The sequence below is a fragment of the Zosterops lateralis genome (genome assembly GCF_965231275.1).
Source record: "Zosterops lateralis genome assembly, chromosome: 1".
NCBI lineage: Eukaryota > Metazoa > Chordata > Aves > Passeriformes > Zosteropidae > Zosterops > Zosterops lateralis.
Genome location: NC_139762.1, coordinates 4,690,026 through 4,709,032, shown reverse-complemented (window position 1 = coordinate 4,709,032; position 19,007 = coordinate 4,690,026). Strand labels below are relative to the sequence as shown.

Below are 19,007 nucleotides of genomic sequence, written 5' to 3'. Positions count from 1 at the left end.
GTTTCACATCTCTTACAGCATCATTTTTGTGCTGGTGTATTTTAGCCAAGAGACAAATGCTTTGCTTCTAAAAACTGCTCTGGATCAATGGACAAGGCACTTCAACTACACTAATCTTCAACTACCACATCAATCAGTAAATATAGCTAATACAACAGATTTAACTATGAGAAAGAGCTGTCAGTAGTTCCCCTGAAGCTCTCTCCAGGTGTGTAAAACTCCAAGTTCTCTTTCCTAGTCATACCACTGCACATTGTCCCCTAAGAAAAGCCAAGGCCAGAGACAGTACGTTTATCTCAGCAGGAAAAGATGTTCCTGGAGCAAGGACACTTTGAAAATGGATTCTCCAGTAACGAGAAGCCACCAAGAAAAGGAGGAATAAATACCTGTGACATTGGCGCGGGCTGACAAAGCTTCGCAGTACTTTTCCAGCAGAACAGACAAGGGCAGGTTCACAGAGGATTCACAGTGGAGAACTATCTGGATGGACAGAAAGAAACCAAGTAGGTAAAGCAGCAGCCTAGAACAGACTTTCTCATTCATGAGTACAACAACCCCCAGCAGACTCAGAGCAGTTCCCTATGGGTTAGACCCACACTTCTGAGGGCCAGCCTGGCAGAAACGTGGCTATAATAATGAGTGAGATAGCTGATAGAGAATGCCTTGAAAAATCAAAAGGGTTTTAAGAAAGCTGGAAAATAATACAAAAAACAAAACAACAAAGCTGAGCACAGCACAGAGACAAACTCCTTGATTGCTACAGCACCTCAAAAAGCAAAAAACCTGGAGTTCCTTTGTTCTCTCTCTTTAGTACCGAATAGCTTAGGTGGGTTTTTTGGCCCTTGGCCCAATGAGAGTAACAACAGTCTTTGAGTAACATTCTCGGGGTCCAGTCTACACTTCTGGGCTGGCTCTGAGCCAATTACAAGGAGTAATTCACAGAACTTTCCAGCTAAACTTCTTAACATGTCAAAAGGTAAAGTGAGACTCTTTCCCTATTTGGAAGCACCTGCTGAAGGTGTAGGAATTGCATCACCACAGTTCCCATTCATGATTTACTCAGGTACAGACACCCTCTGATGTAGATTTGTGGTTATACTTGCTCGGCTCCAGGGCACCACATGGAATTCACCTCACTAATGCAAAAAATTGCAAATTAACCACCCAGTCTGGATCTCTCCCTGTGGGAGCCGCTCAATATCTTTAACAAAGCTCAGGATCCACTCTGTCTCACTTAAAAGTAGAGATATGAAATAGCAAAGTGTGAATCACATCCCATTAAAGGTCATGTGTTGAGTTTTTTCAATGAACTTTTAATTGGTATGTGAGTGCTAAAGATCCCTGCACATTCAGGAGATGCAGCAATTGACAAAGGCAGTTCAGAGGGCTTGGAGAAGGTGTCTCCATGGAATATACAGGATAACTGGGCATCCCTGTAAGGTGTCCTGTGGCTTTTTTTAGCCAATGAAAGATACACAAGTTTCTGACCCTCAGCATTCAGGGCTGAGCCTTCTACTGAGGGTAAATAAATGAGACAGAGCAGTAATGCCAACATGGGCACTTTGAGAAAGCTGCAGGTTCAGTACAAGGTAACAGTGCAACCCCAAGTAAATTTTAGGAAACAGAGTTGGAAATCAAAGCAGATATTTTAATCTTCACACTCAAAATGAAATCACTGAAGTGCCCAGTGCAGACAGAGGAGAGAAGCCCACAGATTTGTACATCAAAATATAGAGCCAAGTTGGGATCCTGCCTGGAGCAAGAGAAGCTCTTGGAAAGCCCTTTAAGAAAGGTAGAACAAAACGTGGCAGAAAAATTCAGGAGTAACAAATCAATGACAGAAAATTCCATTTTCAAACTATGAAACAAAATCTTTCTGAGTGTTTCTGAGGGGGATATAAAGCCATGGTAACACACAAAATGCCTTTGCTGTTCTATTTACACAGAATTACTACAGCACAATTCAGGCAGCTTTACTCATGGAAACAACCCTACTTCTCAAAGGCTGATGTTATATTTTGGTGCTCTAAGGTGTGTTAAGTGATTGAGGAACTCATTTTATGCCACCGAATTCTCTGTCACTTGATAAAAAGGAGGGTAAATGCTCATTTACAACAGAATCCATTGGCAATGTTGGTCTCTAAAGAGCAACTGTTCTTTGTACAGCACAGTTTTCTACCTATTTCTCACTTTGGTATTTTACAAAATAGGAAGTGTTGAAATTCAAACAGAAAGCCTTTCTTAGACTTCGTTATTTCCATACAAACTCCATGAAGGTGCTGTTTCTCCTCCAGGGAGGCTCAAAACTCTCATAGCAAAACCTCCATGCATGGTCAGGTCAAGGAGATAAAGGTGATGCTGCTGTGCAGACAGGTACAGATTCCACCTCCTGAGGCTCAGAGCTCCCAAAACCCAGACTCTGCAGTGGCCACATCTCATGTCAGACCCAGCCACAGCAGAGGCTGTGATTTCTTCCCCTCCATCCCTCACCCCCCTCTGGCAGCTCCCAGGCCAAAGCACTGCCTCAGTTCAAAGAAGAAACCTGAGCCATCCCCGTGTACTGTGTCCAGCTGTGCCCGCCCCGAGACGATGGGAAAGAACAGACAGAGGTCAAGCTCAGCACAGCCTGGGCAAGAATAGGAAAGGTTAAATGTCACATTTGCCTTAGGGTCAGCTCAGGTTAATTTGGCTGGGGGGGAAAAGTGCCTTCCACATATTATGTTACTTTTGGTTTCATTTTCTCCCCGCTAACCACAGTCAACAGCCTTGCTGTGCGTAAAACTCTTTTTAAATTTTTTTTACAGTATTTAAAGCAGACAAACCCCAAAAGACAGAAAAATCTCTGCTTACAATAATAAACAGCAAAACAAACAAACAAAGAGAAACATTTCAATAATGTAGAATTGTAAAGATAAATAATTGGGCCCACGACTGCACAGAAATTATATTTTGAAGTGCTGAAATAATTTCTTTGGGTCACTAATGCATGACTTTACTCAAACTGCATTTCTCTTAAAACAGCTATTTCATAACCTCTGCCCACCAAATCAGTTCTTTTTTGTCCTGCAAATTTACCTAAATAATGCACAGAAATGTCCAACTTAATTCCTCTGAGCCACTGTGGGCATTTATGAACAAATAAAACTAATGTGCTGAGCCAAAGACTGAGGTGGAAATGAATCCTTTACTTTCCAAAGCAGGGACACCAACTAAGAGCAGGCAAGCTCTGAATCTTCAGGAAACAAAATAAAAATACAGAGCCTTTGGTCAACTTCCCATTCACATCTGAGAGGACTTTGGGAAAAGGATGAATTGCCCTGATGTGTCTGTCTGCCTCTCTCATGGGAATTTTGTTGGACCTTTCCCCTTGGACACGGTCACTGTTCTTCATTAACTCATGAAAGATCTTTATCTCTGTCAGAGGACATCAACTATGAGACACAAGACCCTACTCTCAGTTCCCACCAGAATTTGTGGTGATTTCATCCAGGCTAGAGAGAATTTGTAACTTCATTTTAAGAAGAATTAACCAAGAGTCTTGGTTTGAAATACTGAGTTCCACTATGGAACAATGTAGAAATATAAAACCAAATGAACACCGGTGCTGTAAAATTCACCTGCATGGGAGAAATTGTTTTCTCCTCTCAAACATGGAAGAAATGGCTACAGGAATATAAAGGAATGGCTTTGGAATATCAACCAGCCCCCAAAGCTATGGATAGGATCCAAAAATGTCAATACAAGCACGGGGCTACCACAGAGCCACAATGGTAAATTTAAATATCTCACAGTCAGTAGCAGCAGAGTGGGTGAAGGCAGCAGGAGTGAAAGCTGGAGGGAAAGACAGAAATGGAAAAGGATGAGCCACAACAGAGCAACACCCCTTGCCAAGGTGGAAGTGAGTTTGGAGGCAGTCACACATGGAGAGATGAACACACTCCCCTGTCCCATTCTCACACAAGAATTCCCAGATCCCATATTCCAGTGCTCTAATAAAAGCCACTTGTTAGGCCTCCCTGTCAAACATCTGCTGGTGGCCTGCTGAGAGGTGCTGACATCTGACACGGCCTCAAAGCAACAGAGCAAAAACGCTTTTTAAAAAAAATGCAGTTTCTAGTACTCCCGAGGCCCCAGAGAAATCCATCCCATGGAAGTACAACAGCATCTCAGCAGAAAGCCACTCCCAGAAAAGCAGTGGCATTTGTATTGACTAGTTCAGACTTCAACACAGAAATAGCAGCGGCTGAGCCGATCACACAGGGATTCCTTTGGAATTCAGGGAGAGAAGCAGGAATTTTCCAGATGCAGCTCATCTCCAGTATTTTAAATCTTTAATTTGGAATGACCTCCCCTGACTGCATCAGCTGGGTCTTATGCACCATAATGACAGAGTCACTCAGATGCGTCCTTCCTAAATTTTCCTTAGACACTACAAAAAGGAGAGGTCAAAACATTCCTAGAAATGATGGCTGCAGAAGACACGAGCACATCACCATCCTATTTAATCATCTGTGCTCTTTCTTTTACTGAGCAGGATGAAGTGAGTGACCTTCCAACATGGAAAAATGTGGGAGTGATCAACACAAAATGTGCTCAGTCCACAGCTGACACGGGAAGGGTCTGTCTCATGTCTTCTTTACCACACAAGGATGAAGTCTCATCCTGAACTATCCACTGTGCTCTCCACAAAGCCAAAGCAGTTTCCACTGCTGAGAAACCACCTCTGGCAGTGGCATGGATCATGTCAGGAGGATGCTTCTTCCTACCCTTCATCTCTGGGACCCTCCACTGCTCTCCTACTTCAGCTTTTCCCATGGGTTTCTTTAAAATATCTGAGGCTGCAAATGCTACCTTGTTTCAACATCAAAATTGCAGCAAGACTGTCTTCAGCACACAGAAAAGCTGCTGCTTAATACCTTTGCCCCAGAACCCAGAGAAAAAAAAAAAAAGAAAAAAAAAAAGTGAGTGCAAGGGAAACCTGCATTTAATTTTTTGTTCTTCAATTAGGCAATGCAAATAAATTCACTCCATCTCCACAATGAGATTGACTTCTCACTCTAACTTCTGGGAAGGACATGCTCAGAACAGTGGCCCAATTAAAAGCAAAAAATTTGTGGTTTGTGCTCATAGAAGGCATTTTAGGGAAACACAGGCATCTAACTTCATAATGAAAATGTAATTAGTGAAAGAGCTCAACACGGCAAAATGAAAGTGAAGCTCACACTTCCTTGACAAAATCCATCCTCTGTTTGAGCACAGTTTCCAGGGCAGGTGGGCATCTGGCAAGTTCTGCATCACTGGTGTGGGCAAACAGATGCTTTGGGAGAAAAACCACCAGATATTCCTTGGAATGCTGTTATAACAAATGCCAGTGCTCATCTGAGCAGCTCTTTCCTTCTAAGAGAAGGCAACACATGGGAGAGAATGAGGAGAGCTGAAATATTTGCTGACTACTAATCACCTGCAGGAATATGCACAATCAGAAGAGTGAAAGCTGCTCCTTCAGGACAAAACCAGAGATTAACACAGGAGAGGACGGGAAAATCATCTTTACAGTGGCCAGGATGGGTTTATATCCACTGCCATGTGATTACTTCATCCACAAGATGCATCTTAAAGAGATGCTTATTAAAGAACAGTCCTCAGAGGGCCAGTGTGTGTTGGAAATACTTTGCTTTTTGGAGAACCAAAAAGGTCAGCCCTCTGCATCAAGATGTTTCTAGCCTTTCTCAACCCAGAGACTTAAAATCGCTCGTGCAGCAGCACTTGGCAGTGTACAATTGTTTGGCTTGGCTTCACCAGAAAAATAATTTCCATTTGGGATAGAAAGTCTAAATACAAGTTTTCACAGGAGTCTGCAACCTGAAACCTGAGCCAGCTAAGGTTACAGTAAAGGGAAAGACTCTGAGCACAGTTCAAGAAAAACGGGCTCCTTTTCAAGTCATCCTTCAGCTCTTTAAACTCCCTCTGAGTTAATCCAAGTGACTACACAAAACATTGCTACTTGCTAGAGAACACCAAATGCTCCAGGAGACACTGCTCCATGATCTTAGAGGCCAGATGTATTCTGCAGCTCTTCCAGGAAGTCTGGAAAAAAGACTAAAAGTCTGCACAGAATGGGAATTAGGACCCCAGTTCAATAAAGCAACTGAACACATGCTCAGTTTTAAGGCATGAAATGAAATCAATCTTTATGCAAAAATAAATTAAAAAAAATCCTTGAGCACCTGCTACACTGAGCCCACCACTGAACTTCTCTGTTGTCTTTGAAACTTGGAGATCTGCCTTCAGTGAGCACTGCCTACATGCTCTGCTGAAGCAGCTTTTAGAGGGGAGGTTTTTCATCCACTGAAAGCCACGCAGGTGCTGAGGGATTTTCTGAGTCATGAAATATAAACCAAATCTGGTTAAGGCCACCCATGAGTTGGACTTGTCCAACCAGGTCTCCAAGCCCTTCCAAAGCAACCTGAGATGTTAAAAACAAGCATAATTACATTTGAATCCACAAGCTGCAGCTCTCCTGAAATAAAATTGTTTAATGGAAAGACCTTTCATTTTCACATCCTTGAAGAGCTTTGTTATTCATTCCCCCCACCTGTGGGTATCATATTCTGAGCCTGGAAGGGGAGCAAGCCCCTCACAGCACTCCTGCCTTCATGTCTGCCCTCTCCTTAAGTCTACAAACCCATGAGTAATTCTTTCCCACCCAATTCCCATTCCTGTGAATCCTCTCAGCAGCTCCAGTGTGATTTACCTCAGCCACCCTATTCCAGCAGGCTCTGTTTGCTTCAGGCTCCCCAATGCTCAGTGGCAAAAGGAACCACTGTCAAGGAACAATTCATCACTTGTGTTTTAAACATGGACTCCAGGATGGGATAACCATGCACTGGAGACAAAACACTCAGGGAATCCAGAGCAGCTCAAGTTTAAAAGTCATATTTACCCAAGTGAATGCCAATATCTCACCTAACTCTTACCTACATGCAGAGCTTCTGCAAGGATCATTCACCCATCCACTGTCACCTCTGCTACTGCACCTCCAAGGCTGCCCTTCACAGGCTCTCCCAGCTCCAGCTCAACAAATCTGAGCTCCTAATCTCTGTTTTTCAGGTATTTGCCACCCAGAAAAGGCAAAACCCCATCTGGATTAAGACTTTATCAGCCACTGATATCTGCTCAGCTTCCCATGGAATGCCAACAGTGTATCCTCTGTATCCTCCACAAAATCTTCCTCTGACCCAAGATTTCCCGACCGGGATTTAAAAATGAGCCAGTGAGGTGGCACTGGGTATCAGCAGTGAACTTCCTCTCCACCTTTCCTTAAACTGTTAATTCATGGGCTGGAGCCCACTTTTAAATTTGAAAATTTATCACAGTGAAATTTAACTCCAGGTCTGGAATTATCTTTCACTACCTAAAGGGGAATCACAGACTTTTCTCCAAGGAGTCAGATTCCTCTCAGGAGCTGACAGCAGAGCATCAAGACAGGCATCATTCACAAGTTGAAGTGAGGGAAAATCTCACAGAACATAAAGAAAAAATTATGCACCATGACAACGACTGAGCATTGGAAAAGAGATGGTGTAAAAAGACATTTCAGAGATGTTGTGAGAGCTCCATCTTTGCAGATTTTCACAGCCCAACTGGATGAGAATGATTTGGTTTTGGAATTAACCCTGCCTTGAAAAGTGACTGGACAAGGGACTTCTGGCAATCCCTTTCAGCACAAATTATTCTTTCATTCCTTGGTTCTATATGATCTATAGCCCCTATGGCAAAAAAAAAAATCACAGGTAACCATTACTCCCCAAACCTTTCAATGGGCAATGCAGTAAACAGCTTACAGACTGTATCTTGAACAATAATCAGCAATCCAGATACTCTGAGGTTTCCTTTACTCACACTTCTAAGATTTTTATACTCTGTTCACATAATCATAATTAAAATATTATGCAAAATACACTATAAGAAGACATTTTAAAATTATTAAAGATGGAATTTTATTTTAATTTTTTTTTTGAAGGAAAGAAATACTGCAAGTCTGACAGGACTTCAAAATCCTCATGAAGACACTTGTTTTGATGAAGTAGGGGATTTTTACAGCATGGAAGGTGTCTCATGTTCAAAGTGCACTAAACACCAGGTGAGTTTTGAGGTAGGATGAGGAAAGACCCTCAGTGCATCTGACTGGAAGCACATCTGGTCAAAAACACTTTCCTGAGCTCTGAGACACCATTCTCAGCAGCCAGAGGGACACCCTGGGCTTCCTCTCTGCTTTGAAAGAGCCAACTGATGGCAGAAGGAGCAGCCTGGTCCCTGGCAGGGATATTGCTCACAAAACAAGGAAGCAAACAGGGAGGAGCTGTGATAGCCACACAGCCCTGTCGTGGCTCAGGAGCCTCTGCTGGCCTGAGCCCCCTGAAACCCAAACCATGCCCAGGCCAGGGATCTGCTCCTGCCACTCAAAGGGAATTGATACCTCAGCCAGCAGAGCCTGGCTGGCAGCCCCACAGGAAACCTGTTCAAGCCCGTCAGAACACTTCCTTCCCTTTCCTTTTGCCTCCTTTCCTCCTTCCTTCGTGCTGGAAAAGCCACCCTTGCCAGAGGACAGCACTTCCTAAATTATGGCAGTGCAGAGATAACAGCAATGAGCAGTTCCCACATCCCAGGGACCTGGGGAACAGGAACAGGGATTATCCCACAGCCCTGGGAAGCAAGTGGCTCCTCTCCAGCCCTCTGGCACTTCAGCTACTATTACCAGGGCAAGGGTTTAGCATTGCAGTGAGGACAGCTAATGTATTTTAATCTCCATCTGCATTACTCACTATTTACTTTCCCGGCATACACAACTTAGAGTGGACAGTCACTCAGCCAGCATTATGGAAAAGTTTATAGAGCTTTAATTGGCTCTGTTTAATTAGTTTCATTTTCTTACGACTCCATGGAAGAAGTACTTTTCAGCTCTTGAATTATCAAATGGATTTTCTTTCTTGTTTAGTGAAGACATGCTGAATTTCTGTGCAGGGACATGAGGCTTAAGGGATGTTAGGAAAGGGCAGATTCCCAGTTCTGCACCCACTGAGCTCCACACCAGAGCTGGGGAAGGAGCAGCACAGTCCCAGCACCTGAATGTCAATGTTGGCTCCTCTGCACAGCAAGGCGGGACTTGGGAGGCAAAGATCAGGACAGGACACTGAAATCCATCTCTGTGAGGTGGTTTTCTCTCTCCATCCCACAGCCCTTTCCAAATGGAGCAGCCTTTTAAAAGATCCAGCAGCTCATTTCCTTGTGAGAGCCAACGCAGATGAGCCCAGGGCCAGAGAAATGAACGGTGCTTACCACAGAACGTGCTCTGTGTCAGAGAGCATCGCAGGGAGCATCTCACAAACATCCCCACGCTGCCACCACGAACTGGAAATTAAATTTTCATGTGTTTGGACGTGGCTGACGAGATTCAAGCAGACAGTCACCTGAAGGACAGTTCTGTCTGTCGACTGATCTACTCTCTATTTGTCTTCTCCTGTGACAAGGACCTCAGCCAAATTTATCCAACTTCTCAGAGAAGAATATTAAAACCCTTTACCCAACTCTTGCCAACTTAAATCAAATACAGCTACTTTCAAAGCTGTTAAGATTAAAAGACTTATTAGCGGTAAAAGAAAGCAATTCTGTATAAAGCAATAGTTTGTTAAAGCGAACCATCATGATGTGTTTAGTTGTTATGAACAGGAAGATAAGGAGGCAAAGATAATGTTGATGAAATGCTTTAACACAGGCCATTGAGCATCCACATGAGGCAGGGAGGTGAGAGTGGCTCGCTGGACAGCTCCAGCTTTACATCCAACAATTAATGTTTGCACTTTAAGGAGGAGCAGACTACACTGGGGATTAAAAGTGGTGTAAATTACAAGAAAGAAGGACATGGACTCGATCTGCTGCAATTTATAGACGTGGTGTGGAAAAGAAAATTCCCACAAAAAAAGCCATGTTCTGGATAAACTTTTAATCTGGAGTAAATCAGCTTTCCCCCTAAATCTCCTTCTTTGGGTTTTTTCAGTGCTGCAAAACCTGAAAGTGATATAAACTAAAAAGGAACAGATTCAGCAGCATGTGCAGCCTGTTGTTACCACCCACATTTCCTCACCTCCCCCTCTCCCCAAAAACCAAGATGTGCAGAACTATTAAAAGCATCTAGAAATGTGCAAATGTTTGTTCTAATACAGTATTTTTAAAATATTTGGTTTACTGATATACGGGGCACAATGAAAATAAAAAGAAAACAGAGAAAAATGCATCCCTAATAAGTCCCTATCATCCACTACCCTTTTTTTCTCATGGTGAATCTCTCAGTTCAGCACACCAGCAGCAAGAACCTGCAGTAATCCCTGACATAAAGAGAGCTGATCACCAAATTCAAAGCAATGAAGAGTTGGCCTTAGAGGAAAACCCCTCCCTGGGGCGCTCACGGTGAGCCCAGAGTTATCACAGCACTCTCCATCTAAGCAAATAAATCAAGCAGCGCAAAGGTCTGGTTTAAGTCCTTAATCACCTCTAACTGTTCAATTTTTAGAATGGCTCCTGGCCACATTTCTGCCCCAAGCAATCTGGTGGTACCTCAAAACAGTTCCTGGGAATGATCTGGGACCTAGGGAGCACCATGCATGGAGCAGCTCTGTGCACAGTCTGCACAGCATCTCCCTGATTTAGAAGCTGAAGGAGCTCAATCACATGAGCACAAGTCACTCTGGCATTTTTTTTTTCTTAGGGCTGGAGAGTTTTCCTGGAGATATTGATGTAGCAGTGGAGTTAGAACCTGTGAGGCTGAAATTAAAATTCTGCACAGCCTGCAAAGAGATCCCTGCTCTCTCTTCCTTCACAACCATGCTCTGGTTTGGAATATGAAGGTCACAGAGTTTAGAGGACTTGATCATGACTTTTCCTCTGCTCTTGACAGGATAATAATATGTAAGCAGATGCCTTATATGCACAAAAGCTAAAGCTGCTTTCTTGCTGGCTAAGGGCAGGGATGAACATCATCACTGAAATGTTTTATGGCAAAACTAAAGCCAGCCAACACCAGCACACAGCCACCTCCCTCCAATATCCAGTAACTGCCATGGGATGGTTACAGAATAAACCTTGACAAAGCAGCTGCCCCAGGAAAGGCTTCTCCTGACGAGATGTTTATGCTGCATTAATTCACAATTGGGCTGAATTTTGGCAGCCTCAGACCAGGAAAACTATTTAACTTGTCATCACTGGCTGATACGCTCACACTGTCCCGGCTCTTTTAACAGCTCCAGGAGAGCAAATAAATGATAGCAAGCTTTGCTTTTGGTTTTGATGAATAATCCCCCCCTCTCCCAATTCCATGAACTTAGCAAAGACTTTATATAAAAATGTCCTAAGACTCATTTGCCTTCATTTTATGGTTTGGTTTTTGTTTCTCACATTCAGTTATACGTATTCTCAAGCGTCTCATTCGTCCAGAACTCCTTTAAGAGAACATAAATCTCAGTGCAAGTCTTCACCCTTTTGCTGACCAGCCCTGTGAAATCTGTCAGGTCATTTGCACCAGCATTTTCATGTGGCAGATCTAATTCTGTACCAGAAAGTTGCCTCATCCCGTGGGCGTTGCAAACCTGCAGCTCCCATAAAACACAATTGCTCGGCTGCTGTGAAAAGTTAAACTCCCCTAACTGGGTAAGGGCCTGCTCCCACAAGCAGCTATTCCTCTCCTCAAATCCACAAATGAGAATAAAGTCACTGACTTTGAGTCCACTTTTGAGTGTTTTTGAGTTAAACAAGAACTTAAGAGCCTTGGCTTTGAGCCAAAGTTTTAAAAGACTGCTCTTAAGCTTCGTGGTGCAAAGTTCTCTCCAGCTATAGAGCAGAGATCCAGATTTACTGACAACATTCAGAGATTAAAACACTCCCCAAAGGAGCAGCAAAAGCTTCTGCTACAGCTGGAGCAACCAGAGCTGTTTTCTGAAGCTGAAGATTCAAAATGTTATTTCCCACACAGGTATACGCCAGCCCCTGTCAGATACCAAGATGTTCCACCCAAACAAGCTCCTCTATAAAAAGAAACAGAAATACACTCAGAGTTCACATTTCTTGGCCTAAACACATTTTATGGAAGCTTCACTTTTTGATCCTTATTCTACTTTTTTTTTTTCTCCCTTTCTTTTCAGGCAGTTTTGTTTTAAAAGCAGCAACACGACACGAATTTGCAGAAATAATCCAAATGCAAAGCTGCAGCAGAACTGGAGACCTGAAAAATCCATAGATTACATCAACAGGGAAATACATGACATTTCTTGATTCATTGAAAATGGATTAGTCTGACTAAATACTCAATACCTGAGTACTTTGGATAACCTCACTGACACTGAGTCTCACGCTCTAGAGACAAACTGAAATATTTTTATGGACCTAAACAAATCAATAGGAGAAAACACAGACTGGGAGAGAAAAGGGACTAAGAAACAAAGATCAGGAAGAAGTGGTTTGAGGTTGAAAACAGCAAGTGTTGGCACCCATGCCACTGTGATCCCATTTGCACTGATCTCTTCCTTCTTTTGGGGATAAAAAAACCTGACACTGGCGGAGGTGAGAAAGTATTCTCTCACTTCTAAGAAAGCTACTGAAAAAATAAAATTAAAATTAAATTGTTGCTTGCCTCTGAAGCATATTGTTGACCTGGCTTTTCTCTTTCTTTCTAAATTAGAGAGGGGAGAAAAAAACCAGACAAACCCCCAAAATAAACAAACGAAACCCCAAAAAATAAACAAAATACAAAACCAAAGCAAAATAGACAGAACTTAGGCAAACAGAACAGATTTTTCTTTCTTTATCTAAGGAAATGTTCAAGATAGACCAATTACGCTGCGGTTCAGAAGGGTCACTGACACTTAAAAAGCTGTGGGAACAATCCTGGACAGGATCAGTGTCACTCCTGCTTAACCTCTCACATTTTCTTTTCAAGTCTGACTTCACCACACTCGAAACCCTCGCTCAAAACAAACAAGCCATCCCAATAAAGCACTGGGGAAAGCTTTTGAAGTCCAGTCCGACAGAGGCCAACCTGATCTCCACCCCATCATCCCAGCGGGATGCCGGTGATGGAGAAGGACCACGGGGAAAAGGTTTCACTCCGGAGAAACTGGGAGCAAGTGCTCGGCTGTGTGTGCGTGGGCTGAGCCCTGCCCATCGCCACCCCTGACTGCCGAGCCCTGCCCGAGCACACGGGCCAGGAGAGACACCGGGAGAGAGAGAGAGAGAGGCCGGGGACACCGGGCACCGGCAGGGAGAAGGGAGATGGGAGGGAAAACCCCTTCCCGCTGCGGCGAGGAGCTGCCACCCCAATGGGGTCCCTGCGCTGGGACCTCTCCTGGCAGGCAAAGGCGGCTTTTCACAGGGAAGGGGACGCTAAAAAGGGCACAGGGGCTCTGGGGAGGGGACTCAGAGGCGGACGGGCTGAGGGTGTCTCTGAGAGCACCTGTGATGGAGGAGGAAAGGGCTATGGGGACTCCACCGAGCAGCACCTGGGAGCGAGCGGTGTCCCGGGGCCGTGTCCCGGAGCCGGGGACGCACCTGCAGGAGGGCGCGGGGCACGGTCCCCACACGGAGCCCCGAGCGCCCGGGGCTGTCCCCGCTGCGTTCCCCGCGGCCCCGGGGCGTTCCCCCCGCTCCCTCCCGATCCCAGTCCCGGTCCCGGTCCCGGTCCCGCACCCCCCGCCCCGTTCCCGTCCCCGGCACTTACGGGCAGGAGCAGGAGCGCGGCGGCCGCTGCCGCGGGGAGGCTGCGCTGAGGCGCCCGCCCCGCCATGAGGGCTCGGGGGGTGCCGGGGCTCAGCCGGACTCTCGGCGCTGTCCCGGCGCCGGCATCGTTTACCCCCCGCCTGCTGCCCTTGACCCCGGCCCGCCGGCCCAGAGCCCGAGCCTGGCGCTGCCGGCGCGTCCCAGGGCAAACCCCCGGCAAGGGAGAGAGGGAGGGAGGGAGAAGGGGGAGCCGAGCCCGCCCTCCGCCCAGGATTCCTCGGGGATGGAGGCGGCGGGGGGCCCGACCCTCAGGGGCTCCGGCAGCGGCGGGGACCGAGCTGTGCCCCGGCTCCGAGCGCCTCAGGGGTTCCCTTCTCCATGGGGAACTGGGGAAAAGCGGGGCAGCACCGCCCGGCCCGTCCAGCGGCAATGGGGAGCCCCTTCGCCCAGCCCGGAGAGTGATGGAGATCCCTCTTCCCTCAGCGATGGGGACGCCTTCCACACCAGCTGCCAGAAATAACGGGGATCCTCCTCCGCCCTCCCCTATACTGGAAATTCCACTGCCTCCGAAGTGTCCAGGAGCAAGAGGATTCTCCCTGCCCTGCGTGCTTTGGGGGTAATTTTCCAAAATTATCACACAGAGCCCCACAGCCCCCCAGGAATATTAATAATCCCTTCACCACCACCCCACTCTGCCAGGCATTAGGTAAAATGTTGCCTGAAAACTTTCAGGAGCAACAGGCTTCCCCCACTGCCCAGGTACAAGCTGCATTGTGCACACAGTGCATTACAGGTGTTGTGTAAAAAGAGGGAGAGCGGCTCTTTGCTTGAGCACACAGCAATAGGATGCTTTTTAAGCTAAAAGTTCAGATTAGATGCTAAGAAAAAATCCTTCCCTGTGGGGATGGGGAGGCTCTGGCACAGGTTGCCCAGAGAAGATGTGGCTGCCCCATCCCTGGAATTTTCCAAGGCCAGGTTGGAAAAGGCTCAGAACAACCTGGGATAGTGGGAGATGTCTCTTCCCATGGCAGGATGGTTGGAACAGGATGATCTTTGAGGTCCCTTCCAGCCCAAGTCTTTCTATGATTCTATGGCAGCCTACAAGGCTGGGAAGGAAAGGAAGAATCCTCCCTAATGTTACTGTGCACTCTGAACCACCTACCTGTCCTCCAAGAGTAACGGGACACTCCTCAAGCCCACCATGCAACATTACCAGGTGTGATCAGGCCCTCCACCTCCAAGATTGTGAGCAGCAAATCTCCCATCTTCCCCTGTACTCCAGGGCAAAAAAGTACTTTTTGGTCACCAGATTCATCAGCATGCCTTTCCCAAAGTCTCCAAGGCTGTGGGGCACCTCCTCTGCTATTTCCAGCTGCCATGGGAAGCCCTTTTCCCCAGCACCAAGCCTTTTAGGACTCCCCTTCTATCCAGGCAACCCCAAACCTGCCTGTTTGGCTGATCCTTGTGCACTTGGTTTCTGAAACAAAAGACATTTCTCCTGCTTTTTACAGATATTTGCCAGGCTAGACCCCTGTGCAAGGAAAGGCAAAGCAAGGTCACCCCTCATCTTCCTGCTGGGCTGCCCAAGGAGCTTCTGGCCTTCTGATTGCTCTGGAGTAGCTGTTGATGATGGGGGAATTGGAATCTTACAGATTTAGATGCTTCACCCTATAGGGGCCCAGTTCCTGGGTCTAGCAGAGTTGTCACTCCCTGCCCTCCATGTCCAGTTGGGCCTCTCCATACAATGGATGTGTCTGTGGCATTGTTAGGAGTGGGCATCAGGCCAAGCCCTGGGCTTCCCAGTGCCAGCAATGAGCCTGACAACATCATTTTCCCCTCTGCTCCACCCCATGTGCCCAGAGGACAGGCAGCTGTGTGTGAATCACAGTTAGAACCTTCCCCCAGCCACAGCTGGGACTGTCCCCAAAAGCCCAGCTGTGTCCTGAGGCTCACAGCCCTCAGTGACAGTTCTCGGGCAGACAGGACCAGCTCCTTCCCAGCCCAGCTGGGTTTCCTCAGGGAGCAGGGCCATACCCTGCCTGTGTATCACCTGTTGCCAACTGTTTCCTTCAGGGACATGGTGCCTTTTCTTCCTTTTCCTCCCCAAAACAATGCCTTTCCACAGCCCTCCTTGTTGTTTGTTGGGTTTTTTTTTTAAATCAAAATCAATTGGTATAAAAGGTCATAGTGGCACAGAGGAAAGAGTTCTAGCAAATTCTCAGGGTTTGCAAAAGCTTGGCAAGATGCAGAAATACCTGGGCATCCTCCTTTGAGGCCTTGCTGAATATTTTGCTCTGTCATTTGCTCAGAAAGGCATAAAACAACTTCTGAGTCTCTCTAAAACACCTACAGCAACACTTGCATCCCTAATTTCCTTCAGGTATCTCATTTAGTACAGCATGAACATCACAGCACTTACAAACACTAGAAAACTTGGAATCCTCCTGAGAGTTTGGCCACAATTCTCACAAAGCAGAATTTTTTTCCCTTTTCCTCTGGTTATTCAACAGTTTGAATACATGTAAATATTTAAGCTTGCCTGGTTTTCCATTTTCTGCCTGTTGCACACCAGCATTTGTTTCCTTTCATTATTAAAAGAAAACAAAGCTATATCCCAAAGCTGCATGCTTCCAATTAATATGAGTTCGTTCATGAAAATGCAAAAGGGAGGAATAAATCCAGCCCTAAATTTTATTGCATTTAAACATCCACCTCCGGGACTGGAAACTCACACGCGACAGGATTCCATGAACTCATGGGAATTGGTAAAAGGGGCCTGGAGCTGCCTGTGCACAGACATCAAGTGTCCTGGAACCAGGAAGGTTTTCCATGACTTTCTCTTATGATTTATCTGTGTTTATTGCACTGTCCAGAGCCTCGTAATCTTAAAAGTTGTATTGAAACAGAACAAAACAACCCCAACGTTGTGACTATCTAAGGATTAAACAAATCATTCCCATAGTCTTGTGCCCGAGGCTTTTCCCCTTCCAGCTGGGTTGCAAAGTCCTACCAAAAATTTTTGTTGTCTGGGTTGCTTATAAGGTCACTCCCCTTTGGATACTCTTTTAGGGTAGAGCTCCTGTTGCAGCTTTTCCTTCATTTAGGGGACTCTTCTCCCAGTCACGTCCTTTTATAAAACTTGTAGGATCATGAATCCTACTGGCTGGATTTATGGGTGAGGTTGGTCAAGGTGAACATGGAAACAGACGTACAGACACAGATACCCACACACTTGTGTGTGGGAAAGGCATGAGAAATGTAAGCCTTATTCTTTCAGGAAACACACCAAGAGCCCTGAGATCAATACTCAGAGACTCAGGAATGCAGGAACAGACAATCCTGGATCAGCTGGATGGAGTGAGTCTCCACGTGGGATCATGGCAAGGATCCAATCGCTCAGTTCTTGCCCAAATGACTTTCAGATATGGCTTGCAATCATCCCCATACAAGGATAACCCATTTTGGCTTGCTTGGTGGTGATTTTTATTCCTCTTTAAAGCTCCTGAAAAAACTTGAAGTCTAAGTATTCCCACTGCTGTCAGTGGTGAAGCTGTACAAAAAGAATCCTCGCTGGAGGAAGGGCATGGCCAGATCTTGGTGTCACATCCAACACAGCAAGGTCCTTGCTGTGTCCATAACCCTGAGGAATTTCTACAACCCAATGAAATAACTTGAAAAACAGTTTTGATAATAACCACAAGCATCACAACAAGACATCAGTAACCAAAGGGTGAAATCAGGCTGAATTAGGTGCCAACTTTGCCTCTCTGAAACACTGGAGGACCTCTCAGAGGGATGTGTTTCAGTTAAAGGGAAACATCAGAAAATATCAAATACATCCCTCCAGGTGAGTTCCAGAGCCCTGCTCTATGGGTCCCCATTTGGGGACAAATTGAGTCCCCATTTGGGACTTGGATAGGTATTAGGCCTCTTGTGCAGGATCTGAGTAAATCCAATATTAATTATGTATCAGATGTTTTATTCATCCCCTAAACTAATAAAGTTAGACCTCTTCCAGAGATGTGACAGCTCAGAACAGCTACAATTCTCTGGAAGTGTTGTGCTGCCCTGTTCCCTCCTGACTGCATCAGTTTCAGCTCTGTTTCAGAGTGGCAGGGGAATTGATCTGGGCATGCCAGACCTGGAAAAGGCCAGGCTGGGAGAAGGGATGGGAGGAGTTCCCCCTTCTCCTTGCAGAATGAGTGAATGCCATGATGACATTTGAAAGCAGAATAATTTCTGCAAGGGAGGAAAGTTAGCTGGAGGGTTCTTATTAATTATGAATGTGATGGTTTCCTGAAATAATGGTGGGTCAGGGCTGGTAACGAGCACAGCTCAGGAAAACACAGATTACTCTGACAAAGCAAAGGCACGGAGCTTCCTCCTCTTCAGTAGGTCAGTATTTGCAATTGCACTGGAAGGATGAGGAAAAAACAGTGGTATTTAAAGAAAGTTCCATTGTCTGAAATGGTTCCTAATAGTGAAGTCTCTGGGGTGTAGTATAAACCTTGGGAGTGGGGAGAAAGAAAGAAAATGAGCTGAAAGCATCACCCCTTCGGCATAAAATAGATTTTCTGGCTTTCTTTACTGTGGAACTCTTGTGACCACTGTATTCCCATGGAATGATACAGGGCTTTTCCTGGTGCTCAGTGTTTGGCACATCCTATTGCCAGGGAGATGCAATTGGCTCTTCACTTCCCAAGGGCACCACAAACCCCAGGGAGCACCGAGCCCATTTGGGCTGGGAGAGTTGTTCTGGTGGCTGCAGACCCTGCCAGGTGTTCCCCTGTCCCCAGACAGCTGTGGGACAGCAAAGCTGCCACATCTGGGGACGCTGATCTGGGTACTTGGGGCTTTCAGGTGCCTTGCTCCAGGCTGGGAAGGAGAGCTGGCAACCTGGACACCATTCAAAGTTCCCTGGCAAAGCAGTTGCAGAGATAAATTTAAAAAATATGGTGGGATGTATTATCAAGAGATGTTTCACCTTAAAAATGGAAGAGGAGGGAAATGCGTCATGAGAGGAATCACCTAATTTGGGTTCAGAATTTCAAGCCACACTGACTAAGTAGAGCCACACCTCTAAGTAGATCTGACATTTTGGTGGATTACTCTAAGTAGATCTGGCATTTTGGTGGATTCTTGGTACAACTTGATTATTTCCACAGAAATAACTTTTAAGTTATTTCTGTGGAAATAAATCTTGTATTTCCAAATAGCTGAGAGAAATGTGTGATTCAGCCTCT

General features: G+C 45.7%; 1 protein-coding gene and 1 long non-coding RNA gene across 2 annotated transcripts in view; one reads left to right on the top strand and one right to left on the bottom strand.

Moving 5' to 3' along the window:
• CRHR2 (corticotropin releasing hormone receptor 2) overlaps positions 1-13,837 on the bottom strand; it is a 140,792-nt gene extending 126,955 nt beyond the window's left edge. Inside the window, exons 1-2 of the mRNA XM_083882073.1 lie at positions 13,766-13,837; positions 387-480 (exon numbers count right to left, since the gene is read on the bottom strand). Coding sequence (XP_083738199.1) covers positions 387-480; positions 13,766-13,831 — 160 coding nt within the window. The 5' untranslated portion in view covers positions 13,832-13,837. The remainder of the gene's footprint in view (positions 1-386; positions 481-13,765) is intronic.
• Positions 1-19,007, top strand: part of LOC310907600 — a 544,908-nt gene that overhangs the window by 437,655 nt on the left and 88,246 nt on the right. The gene's annotated exons all lie outside the window — the stretch shown is intronic.